Source organism: Chelonoidis abingdonii, chromosome 11 (genome assembly GCF_003597395.2).
Source record: "Chelonoidis abingdonii isolate Lonesome George chromosome 11, CheloAbing_2.0, whole genome shotgun sequence".
Taxonomy (NCBI): domain Eukaryota; kingdom Metazoa; phylum Chordata; order Testudines; family Testudinidae; genus Chelonoidis; species Chelonoidis abingdonii.
Genome location: NC_133779.1, coordinates 750,615 through 762,281, shown reverse-complemented (window position 1 = coordinate 762,281; position 11,667 = coordinate 750,615). Strand labels below are relative to the sequence as shown.

At 64.4% G+C, this 11,667-nt stretch overlaps 1 protein-coding gene across 1 annotated transcript in view; it reads right to left on the bottom strand.

Annotated features, from left to right (window-relative positions):
* Window positions 1-467: 467 nt before the first annotated feature.
* The window catches only part of BBC3 (BCL2 binding component 3), a 245,466-nt gene continuing 234,266 nt past the window's right edge, over window positions 468-11,667 (bottom strand). Inside the window, exons 2-5 of the mRNA XM_075070551.1 lie at window positions 4,896-4,964; window positions 4,085-4,346; window positions 2,111-2,289; window positions 468-1,320 (exon numbers count right to left, since the gene is read on the bottom strand). Of these exons, the coding sequence (XP_074926652.1) occupies window positions 1,207-1,320; window positions 2,111-2,289; window positions 4,085-4,331 (540 nt within the window). The 5' untranslated portion in view covers window positions 4,332-4,346; window positions 4,896-4,964 and the 3' untranslated portion in view covers window positions 468-1,206. The remainder of the gene's footprint in view (window positions 1,321-2,110; window positions 2,290-4,084; window positions 4,347-4,895; window positions 4,965-11,667) is intronic.

The window sequence follows — 11,667 nt, the reverse complement described above, 5'->3', positions numbered from 1 at the left end:
TGCAGGGGAAGCACTTAGGACTGAAATAGCTCAGTTAAATGGCACTTCCCCGGGAGGGGGCTAGGCTCACCTGTGCCAGGACTGGCCGTGCTGTGGAGCTCCTGGGCTACCAGGGGGCCTAGGGCAGGGGTGGCACTGCTGCTTTCCACATGCCCCCACCCCCCTTGTGCAGCTGGACAGGAGCTCGGACATGGGGTGGGGGGGCTGGGTTGCTCTGGTGGGCACAGCTGGTGGGCAGGGGTGCAGCACTGTAGGAAGGGTGCCAGAGGCCCCTGGCAGCTGTTCCCTTTCCACACCCAGCTCTGGCTCCGTGGGCAGGGGCCTTGGCTGGGCCAAGTCAGCCTCTGGCTTCCTGTTCTAAAATTGGCCTTGACCTAGCTCCGAAATAGCCCCTGTGAGCGGCCAGGCCGAGGGCGCCGGGGATCCCCCGTGGTTGGGAGTGACACAGACACAGACGCAGACGCCTCTTTGCTTAAATCCAGTTTTATTGAAAAGGAAACGTAGAAAACCAAAGTCACTGCTCATGTACAGCAAGCGTGTCCCCGTATGTACAATGTCCCCCTATGTACAGCGTGGCCCAGTGTCTGTACAGTGTCACTATGTACAGTATGTACAGTGCTCCAGCCGCCCCTGCTAGGCCCCCCCTGCCCTGATCTGGGCGCAGTGCTGGGCTCAGGGCTGGCCATGCCCCGAGCCGCAGCAGCAAGTTGTGCGTGGGGAGGCAACGGGGCAGGCAGGGTCCCCCCCCCTCAGGCTGCCCAGCGGCATGGCGAGGAAGCAGCAGGACGGCTGGCTGAGCCCACTTCAGAGTTCGCCCTCCCTGCTGCTGCCGGAGTCCAGCTCTTCCCGCTGTCCCGAGGGGAGTCGGGGGTGAGGCAGAGGCAATGCCTGGGGCTGTCACATGCGTGTCTGCCCCCCGCCACAACTGCGTGGGGCTCCCTGAGGAACAGTGGGGGGAGGCTGCTCCCCGCCATGGGGCCCTGCAGTGCGGGGGTCCCAGTCAGTACTCGAAAATAAATAAATAAATAGACAGTGGGTGCCTATAGTCGGGCAGCAGCCTGGGGCCCAGCCCGCAGGAGCCATGGCTCGCCCGGGGGGCGAGGGTGGTATGAGCTCTGGAAGTTGCTACATTTTGCCAAGAGGCTCTGCAGTCCACGCTGGGGGGGCTGGTCCCTCCCCTCCCCCCCGGCTCCGACCTGCAAGGGGCTAGTTCGGCTGCAGCTCAGGCATCACATCCAGGGGCATGTTGTAGAAGGCACCCAGCAGCTGAGAGAGGTAGTGGCAGAAACGGGCCCAGAGCGCTCCCTGTCGCTCCTGCCACTACGGGGATGGAGAGAGGCCAAGTTAGTGCCGCGGCAGGACCCGCTGCCATTCCCCCCCCACCGCCTCCTCCCGGGGCTCAGCCCTCTGGCACCGGCCACCAGGCTCCAGCAGGGCTGGCTGCCTCTTTCCTAAATCCCTGGGGTGCCCAGGCTGGCAGGAGCCCCAGGCAGCCTCCCAGCTCTGCCTGCGTGAGCAGCACCCAGCCCTGCTGCTGCTGGGGGGAGGTCAGGGCGCCTTGCCACAGGGCGTGCGGCGGGGGTGGCTACGCTGGGCTGCCTCTCCCTGCTCACTCTAAGCTCCTGCCGCTAGCTCCATGGCCTTATATACCCAGGGCTATTTATAGCGTGTGACTCAGCGGCTCGCTTGCCCAACCGCCCCGGGCCCAGCCTCCCCTTCTGCACGGGAGGAGGGGTGTGATTCCCATGCCTGGGGCTGGATCAGCGCAAGCCTGAGGGGTGTGGGGGGGTCCGAGCGAGGGGAGTGGGGAGCCAGGACTCCTGGGTTCTATTACTGCATCTCTTTCCCTGAGAGAGCCATTAACCCTTTCCAGCCCCCGCCCCCCGTCCCCAGCAAGGGGCATCCCGGGCTGACCCTGCCCTCGCCAGGAGCATGTGACTCCAACAGAGCTGGGCCCCTCTGCCCTGAGCTCACACCCCCAGCCGCAAAGCCAGAGCCCCACCTGGGCTGGACAAATTCCCTTCAAGGGTCCCCACCCCCAGCCGAGACTCCCTTCTATGGGCACCGCCCCCGGCTCCCCTCACACCCGGGTCTCTCCACTGGGACTCACCTGCCTCTCGTGGGCCTGGTGGAAGGCGTCGCCCATACGCCGCAGCTGGGCCCCCAGTGCATGCTCCGGGTCCAGGGGCTCCCCAGGGAGGCCGCCGTTGGACACTGCACCCTCTGGGGCTGGCTCGGTGGGGGGCTGCTCCCTGTTGGGCCCCTCATCCTGCATGGGCTGGAGCTCTCCTGGGGGCGGGGGGGCAGAGCCGAGTGGTCGGGGAGAGGCAGGCTGCAGGGCAGGTGACCCAACAGCCCCTCCCAGGAAAGATGTGAGCCCAGCACCCACCCAAGCCCCCTCCCCCAGGCAGGACTTTCCCCAGCAGGTCAGGGGTGGCGGGGGGCTCTGACCCTTGCCCCATGGGGACAGCAAGGCTGGCAGTGGAGCCCGGCCAGTGCATGGTTGCTGAGGTCTTGCTTCCAGTGCTGGCGTGGGGCCCAGAGGGGTCGGGCCAGGATACAGCTCCCGACAGACACAGGCCCCAGTGCTTGTCAACAGGAAAGCCCAGAACAATTCCCACGGACGGAGGGTGGGGGCAGCCCCCGGCCAGGGGCTCAGTAGCCCTATCTCCTGGCTGATCTGCGGGATGCCCATTTCAAATGACCTCTGGCTGTGCCCCTGGCCCGAGCTCAGCAATGGGCACGTGTGGCTGCTCTCACCATGTCTCTCCCCCCTCGGTCACCGCCCAGGGACCCTGGCACCTGCAGTGCCAAGATTGGAGACGGCGTCACAGACCTGCCCCATGCCCAGCCTAGAGCGGCACTGCCCACGGAGACTCACCCGGGGGAGCCCTGCAGAGAATCAAACTCTGCCCAGCTGGGACATGCCCGAGCTTGTCAGCCCAACTGAGCTGCCTGGGTCAACCTCCCCATCCCCACAATCACACTCTGCCATCTGCCTGCCCGGATCCTTGCCTCCTGCCTGCTAACGAGCAGCCCCTCATTAGCCAAGTGAGCCTGGCGGCGTCCTGCAGGAGGAGAGCCATGAGTCAGCAGTGCGGTCTGGGGCCGTGCACTGTTTACTCAAACACGAGGTGTCTCAGCTCCATGCAGAGCGGGGAGCCGGAGGCCCAGCCGGATGGGGACACAAAGCCGGCCTGGCTGGGGCAGCGCAGCGACTTGGAGCTGCCACGGGAAGTCTCCGGCAGGGGCTAGCAGGGCCACAGCGAATGGTCTGCGGCAGCTGGGGGTGCAGGGGGAGCCGCCCTGCAGGAAAACCCAGGGACCAGTGCAGGACAAGGGAGCATGCCGCCCCCTGACCCCCAGCTCTGCTGGTGCATCAGCCTGCACGACGGGTGACAATGGACCTGTCCCTTTGGACTCGTGCAACTGCACTGGGGCGGAAGGGGGGGACTGGCTGGGGGTATCTGGGTTGCCCCCTCTCCCCTGAGCTCAGCAGCGCTGCATGGGTGAGTTGGACCATTCTCCCAGGCTGCCCTCATCCTGGGGTTGGTGGGTCAGGGCCTGGCACTTGCCCTGCCTGTGACCCTGCAGGGCTCCCAAGGGTCCGTGTCTAGGGACGAGACAATCAGAGCTGGTGCCTCTGAGAACGAGCCGCCCGCCACAATGGGTCTGGGCAGCCGTGTGTCCAGCTTGCAGTGCCAGGGACACGCAGCACCACTGGCCAGACCCAGCCTGCGCTGCCCACAGGCTGCGTACAGCACCCACTGGCACCTGCAAATGGGGGGAAGGATGCGGCTGCACCTGCAGCCACCCGGTGCAGCTGTCCCCTCCCCCAGGGAGAAGGGGTGGGAACCCGCAGATTCCAGGGCTGTAAAAGGGGGGGGGCCCTCAGGACAGGAGCTGACCTCTAGGGACTGGGGACAGGAGGTCACGTGCCCAGGGCAGGACATCCCCTAGTTGCTGGGTTTCCTGCCCCTTCCCCCACACCATCTGGCCATGCTGGTGCCCCCCATGGGTGCTGGGGGGCACCGTCTAGGGCGCGATGCCCGGTCGGGTAGGGGGCTCTCGCAGGGAGACTCACCATGTGTCCTGCCAGCCTCGGGGGCGTCCCAGCGCCGGGGGGGCTCCGGCCCCCGGACACAGCGGTAGAGCGAGCAGGGAGTGGGGCCGTTGGGGCACAGGCTGCAGTTCAGCCGGGGTGGCAGGGCGAGGCTGCCCGGGCAGACGGCGGGCGGCACGGCCACCGCCCCCCCCAGCAGGAAGGCTGGGTCCCCTGGCAGGGCGGCTGTCGGCTGAGCGCGGCTCCCCTCCTGCGGTGCTCTGGCCATGGCGCTCGGTGAGCTCTGCGGGCAAGGGACGGGGCGGTCAGGGGGGCAACGGGAGGGACCCAGGCAGGGGGACCGCGGCCGCCCCCTCCGGGGCGCAGGGACCCGCGCTCCCCACCAGGTGTCGCCGCAGAGTGGGGGGGGGGGGAAGCAATGTTTGTAAACAAACCCGGGCAGCCCCGACTGGACCCGTCCCCCCTCCCACCAGCAGGTCCCGGACCGGCTGAGCCCAGCGGGTTTGGGGGCAACCGGGCGAGGCTGCAAAATCCCGTTTTCCAGGAGAGATCTGGGGGTGGCGAGGGAGGCTGGGCATCTCCCCCCTCCTCCACGGGCACCGGCCCCCAGGCACTGCCCCCCGAGCCCCAGCTCTTCTATCAATCCCTGCCCCGCGGCCCCCCAACACCGCCCCATGCCCCGGCCACTGCCCCCTCCCCAGGACTGAGCCAAGACACCGGGCCCCGCCCCGGCTGCGTCCCCGCCCGGCACCAAACAATCGCCATGTGCCGCGGGCACCTGCCTCCGCCTCGCCGCCTCCGGACCCTGCTCAACTGCCCCGGCCTCACTTACTGCAGCTGCATGAACCCTCCCGGGGCGGCTCGGGTGTCGCTGGGTCCCGCGGAGGCTCCGACTGTGCGCAGCGGCCGCGGCGAGCTCAGCGGCACCGGGACAAGCAAAAGCCACAACAAGTCGCGCGCGGACTCCAGCCGCTCCCGGGGCTCGAGGCTCGCGCCGCCCCCCGGGCCGTGACGTCAGCGCCGGCCCGCCCCCGCGCGGACAAGTTCGGGCTTGTGCAGGCGTCTGTGGCGAGCGGGGATCCCCCGGGGGGGGAGGGGTGCGTGCAGGGGTCCGAAGAGGGAGGGGGTGTGAGGTCTGGGGGTGCCAGGAGGTGGGGGGTGCATGGGGCTGCAAGGGAATGGGGAGTGCAGCGGGGATGCCCTGGGGCGTGGGGGTACGTAGCTAAGGAGGAGGATGGAGGTGCAGACTGCATGCACTGGGCTGTGGGGGTGCATGCATAGGAAATGGGGTGCTGGGGGTGTGCTGAGGGTATGGGGGAGTTGGTGCATGAATGGAGTGTGGGGGTGCATAGTGAGGAATGGGGCTACATGGAGTGATGATGCGAGGCTTAGGATGGGGGGGGCTGCTGGACCCATGAGAGGGAAATGGGGCCCTGGGGTGTCTGGGGCCTAGCACTGCGTGGGATTGTGGGGGAGTGGGGTGCATGGGATTCGGGACCGTGCAGAACTGGAGTGGAGAGGGGTTGATTGGGAAGTGAGAGGAAGTTAGTCTGAGCCCTGCTGAGGAGAAGAAACCCCCCCCTCAAGTCAGGCTGGGCTTGTGCCCTCATGTGACTCCTATGGTTCCCAATCGCTGTCTGAAGGAGGGGGAGGAAACCGGGGGAGGGAGGGGGAGTGCTACAATTGGCCTTCACAGCCCGTCCCCATCACCCCACCAGTGGCTCCAGGTGCCTCTGTTACCAGGGCCCTGAGAGGATATTTAGAGTCTTCCACCCTCCAGTGCAGCCATAACATGCACCCCCCGGGTCCTCCCCCCTTGCACTAGTGCCATGTGAACCTCCCCCTCTCCCAGCACTGGGTAAAGCAGCTCTTGCACCGGTGCAATGGGAAAGGTGGGTAAATGGCACAATTCACGGCAAACCCCCTTAATGCAGCCAGGCCCTATGGCTGAGATGCTGACTGCTCTAGGGCCCAGGCTTAGCACAAGGGTGGGGGTGTTGCAGCGACACTGAACCAGCCGCACTGTCACCGCACGCTTCGTGGTGCAGATTAAACGAGACACTGAGGGCACCATGGTGTCAGACACCCCCTATCCTGATAACTTCTGTGAGAATAACCTTAGCTCTGACCCCAAGCTTCCCCTGGGGCAAATAACACATCACGCTGCCTCCTCACAAACTCGAACTGTGTGCCTGTCCTCTGAGCCCATGGTCCTGTGCCATGTATCATTAGCACCATTGTGATTTGTTGTCTGTGCTGCAACTGTGCCTAAAGATCAGAGTCCTCATCGGGCCAGGCGCCACCCAGACCGCAGCCGGGATCAGGGCGCTGAGCGCTGCCCAGACCCTGGCTGAGATCAGGGTCCTGTCGTGCTGGGCGCTGTCCAGACCCCGGCCGAGATCAGGGCCTTGTTGTGCCGGGCACTGCTGAGACCCCAACCAAGATCAGGGCCCTGTTGCGCTGGGCGCTGCCCGGACCCCAGCTGAGATCAGGGCCCTGTCGTGCCGAGTGCTGCCCGGACCCCCACCGAGATCAGGCTCCGTCACGCCAGGCACTGCCCAGACCCCAGCTGAGAGCAGGGCCCTGTCGTGCCAGCGCTGCCCAGACCCTGGCTGAGATATGGCCACGTTGCGCCGGGCGCTGCACAGACCAAGAACAGCACAGTCTCTGCCTCAAAGAGCTCACAAATACACATGAATCTTGCATGAGTTCAGGCACCAATTACAGGCACTTTGAGCACCTCGGCAATCTGAGCTGTGTTACAGGTGACAGCAGGTGGGAAGATGGACAGATACAGACCCTAGACGTCCCTACCCAACTGCACACGAACACACACACACTCTCCGGGGAGAAGCAGGCTCCAGAGGGCTCTGGGACCCAGGGTGAGTGGCTGGGGTGGCAGGAAGCACCGGTTCCCAAAGCCGCTGGGGCGTGTGACTCAGAGGTGACTTTCATCAGCTTTGTGTTTCCGTCACTGAAGGCTGCAGTGGGGGAAGAGCTGTGCTGCGGGGATGTGGCTCAGGATGTGCCGTCCAGCCTGCGGGCGCAGGAGTTGCCGTGAGGGGCCAGAACTGGGACGTTCTGGGGGCAGAGGCAGCATGGGGTGAAAGAGCTCGCCTAGGAGAGCTGGATTCTAGTCCTGCAAGTCTCTGCCTCTCTCAACCTTCAGCTCCCCTCTCCGCCATGGGGCGAATGTGCCAGGCGCTGCTGTTACGCCCTCCGTGCGGCACACCAGGGGCCACATGTCATGACTCCAGCATGCTCAGGGCAGCGACTCTCCATGGGCTCTGAGTTCAGTGAGGCAACTCTGGATTTGCGCTGCGGTAACACAGTGAAAGCTGAGAAACCCCTTTGCTGTTAAAACCCACATCCCATGGGCCGACACAGACACACAGCTAGTGAGGGGCTCGCAGGAATCCTGGGGGGCAGCAGCACTGGCCTTAAATCAACTGCCAGTGTTGGGGGCTGCATTTCTGAGGTGTGTGGGAGGGGGACTAGTGGTCAGAATAGGAGGGTTGGGAGCCAGGACTCCTGGGTTCTCTTCCAGCTCTGGGAGGGGAGTGGGGTCTAGTGGTCAGAATGGGGGGCTGGGAGCCAGGACTCCTGGGTTCTTTCCCTAGCACTGGGAGGGGAGTGGGGACTAGAGGTTAGAGTAGGGGGGCTGGGAGCCAGGACTCCTGGGTTCTCTGCAGGCTCTGGGACGGGATGGGCGTAGGGACTAGTGGTTAGAGTAGGGGGGGCTGGGAGCCAGGACTCCTGGGTTCTCTCCCGGCTTTGGGATGCCCTGGGCGGAGACATTTCACACCCAGCCCCCGGAGGTGGGGGCGGGGTGAGGCTGAGGCCGGTTCGGGGCCGGCCAGCTCGGCCCGGCCCAGCCACTCAGCGCGGCGGCTCGGGGCAGGCGCAGCAGCGCGGCCGGTTTCCAGGCGAAGTTGCGGCGCAGAAGCCGCGTCCCCCGGTAACAGCGGCCGGGCCAACCAGGGAGCCGCGCCGGGCGGCGAATCGGTGCGACCCGCCTGCGGGCGGCGATAGCTGGGGCCGCCCGCTGCAGCCCCCCCCCCNCACACACTAGTGCTCGCACACCCTAATGCACGGGCAGAGACAGGCGTACATGTGAACATGGACACTAGTGCACAGACATACAGACAGGCGTACACGTGAACACACACTAGTGCTCGCACACCCTAATGCACGGGCAGAGACAGGCGTACATGTGAACATGGACACTAGTGCACAGACATACAGACAGGCGTACACGTGAACACACACTAGTGCTCGCACACCCTAATGCACGGGCAGAGACAGGCGTACATGTGAACATGGACACTAGTGCACAGACATACAGACAGGCGTACACGTGAACACACACTAGTGCTCGCACACCCTAATGCACGGGCAGAGACAGGCGTACATGTGAACATGGACACTAGTGCACAGACATACAGACAGGCGTACACGTGAACACACACTAGTGCTCGCACACCCTAATGCACGGGCAGAGACAGGCGTACATGTGAACATGGACACTAGTGCACAGACATACAGACAGGCGTACACGTGAACACACACTAGTGCTCGCACACCCTAATGCACGGGCAGAGACAGGCGTACATGTGAACATGGACACTAGTGCACAGACATACAGACAGGCGTACACGTGAACACACACTAGTGCTCGCACACCCTAATGCACGGGCAGAGACAGGCGTACATGTGAACATGGACACTAGTGCACAGACATACAGACAGGCGTACACGTGAACACACACTAGTGCTCGCACACCCTAATGCACGGGCAGAGACAGGCGTACATGTGAACATGGACACTAGTGCACAGACATACAGACAGGCGTACACGTGAACACACACTAGTGCTCGCACACCCTAATGCACGGGCAGAGACAGGCGTACATGTGAACATGGACACTAGTGCACAGACATACAGACAGGCGTACACGTGAACACACACTAGTGCTCGCACACCCTAATGCACGGGCAGAGACAGGCGTACATGTGAACATGGACACTAGTGCACAGACATACAGACAGGCGTACACGTGAACACACACTAGTGCTCGCACACCCTAATGCACGGGCAGAGACAGGCGTACATGTGAACATGGACACTAGTGCACAGACATACAGACAGGCGTACACGTGAACACACACTAGTGCTCGCACACCCTAATGCACGGGCAGAGACAGGCGTACATGTGAACATGGACACTAGTGCACAGACATACAGACAGGCGTACACGTGAACACACACTAGTGCTCGCACACCCTAATGCACGGGCAGAGACAGGCGTACATGTGAACATGGACACTAGTGCACAGACATACAGACAGGCGTACACGTGAACACACACTAGTGCTCGCACACCCTAATGCACAGGCAGAGACAGGCGTACACATGAACACCCACAGAGCCGCTCTGTGGCTGTCCCCAGACATGGCCCAGCCAGGCCCCGGTCTCCCAGCACCCCCCTTGCAGCGCCTGACCTGTCACCCATGCGGTGCACACATGACACACACACACACCCGGGTCCAGCACAGACACTCACTGACCCTGGAACAGAGGGGGATTGTGCAGGGCTTGAATCCCCCACCCAGCTGGGCTCCCCGAGCAGCCCTCCTCCCTCCTGGCAACGAGCTGCCTCCAGGAGCCACCTTCATCTGCGGGACTGGCCCAGCTCACAGGGCCCTGCACAGTGCCCCCTCCCCCTACGCAGCCCTGGGCTCCCCCCAGCTCTGTTGGTGCCCCTCACTCCCGACCCACAGCGCCTGCTACCCCAGCCCTGGCTTCCCTCCCACACCAGCCCTGCAGGTGCCCTCACTCCTGACCCGCAGCTCCTGCTAGCCCAGCCCTGGGCTCTCCCTCCCACTACAGTTCTGGTGTCCCTCAGTCTGGACCTGGGGCCTCTGACTTTGCCCAGGGCTGCAGCCTGGGGATTGTCCAGGCTGTGGGGAATTCCCACCATGGGGCTAAGGGAGGGGAATTCCCGCTTTGGTGGGGAGGGGAGGGGCTGCCTTGCAGCTGCTGGAGGCTGAATCCTCTCTCCCCACACCATATGCCTAGAACAGGGTCAGAGTTGGGGAATGCTCCCCGATGTGCCCCCTGCCCCAGGGGGACCCCTCTCAACGGGAGCTTGGTCTCCCCGGCCGCGGGTCTGCGGCTGCAATAACAGGGATGGTTAGTGCTGCTGAATTGGGGTCCCCCGTCCCCTGGGAATGGAGACTCAGCAAACTCATGGCATGTTCACCGCTTTGCATGCTCCTTGCATTCACGCACTGCATTGCACACCAATATTGCACGCTTCTTCCAGTCAGATGGTGTGGCCCGCTGCAGGGCTGAGCGGGGGCAGGGGCTTCCTCCCCTTATGCCCCTGGGGCAGGCTGCTATGGGGCCCGTGGGAAAGCAGCAGGACATGTGGGACGGGGACTCCCCCAGAGCAGCTGGGGATGCAGCTCCCCCATCCCAGGTCACCTCGCTGGAAACCCCAGCTGGACCTGGAGCGTTTCCCTGCAGGTGCCTGCCCCCGAGCCAGCTGTGATGGTGCCCCCCAGGCTAATCATCCCAGCTGCTAGGAACGGTCTGGGGCCACGAGCGGGGGTGCGAACTCGGGCCGGCGGGGTCCCTGGATGACGAGGCGGGACACGGAGCCGAGCCGGGGACGGGCTGCGGGATCCCGTGCGCGGAGCGGAGGCGCCCGAGCCGCAGGAGGCCGGTTGCGAAGGCTGCGCGCCCGGCTCGGCCAATGGCAGCGTCCCGTGCGGCCGGGCCCCGGGGAGCGGCGTTACTGTGACATCAGGGCCTGTTTATCCCCCCCCCCCCCCCCGCCCGGTCCCCGGGCGGCCCACATGCGCCAGCCCCCAATGATGTCATGCTGCTGCCAAGTGATGTTTACCCAGAGACATCCCTCGGCCATATCTCAAGCAACATTCCCGGCCTCGCATGAATGCAATGCTACGGCGGAGGGGGGTGGGGGACGCGCAGACAAACAACACACACACGCCTCCCCCGCCCAGGTCATTCACACTAGCGACTGAGCTGGGGTCGGGCCCGGCTTATAGGCCCGGCGCTTGTGCTCCAGCGACATGACAAGGGGATGGGGGACGCTGCATTGCAGCTGGTGCAGACTCTGCCAGATCAGTCCCCACTTCCCACAGCTCCTCTCCTCGCTGCAAAGGGCTCGTTTGAAACATGCACCAGTGGCTGCCAATGGCCCTGGCCGGTGGGACCCCGGGCGAGTCTGATTTGTACCTTCAGTGCCTTGCCACAGCAGCTGTGTGGGCCCGTTTCTCCCAGCCCGCAGCCTGGGCCCAATCTGCCCTGCCCAGAGTGGGATCGTTTACACACCGCTTGGTGCTGGCCCCCAGGCCTGGGCACAATGGGTGTGAAATTCGTGGGCCAGCAGACGAATCCTGTCCGACAGGCACTTGCACAGGCTGACGGCAACAACTCGGAGGTGTCAGGCAGAGAGTAGCCAGAGCACGGTGGCCTGTTCCACAGGGAGTCTTCACGCAAGATCTAGGGCCCCTTTGTGCCGGTCCCTGCCAGACCCCTGGCTGAGATCAGGGCCCCATCGCACGCGAGTGCTGCC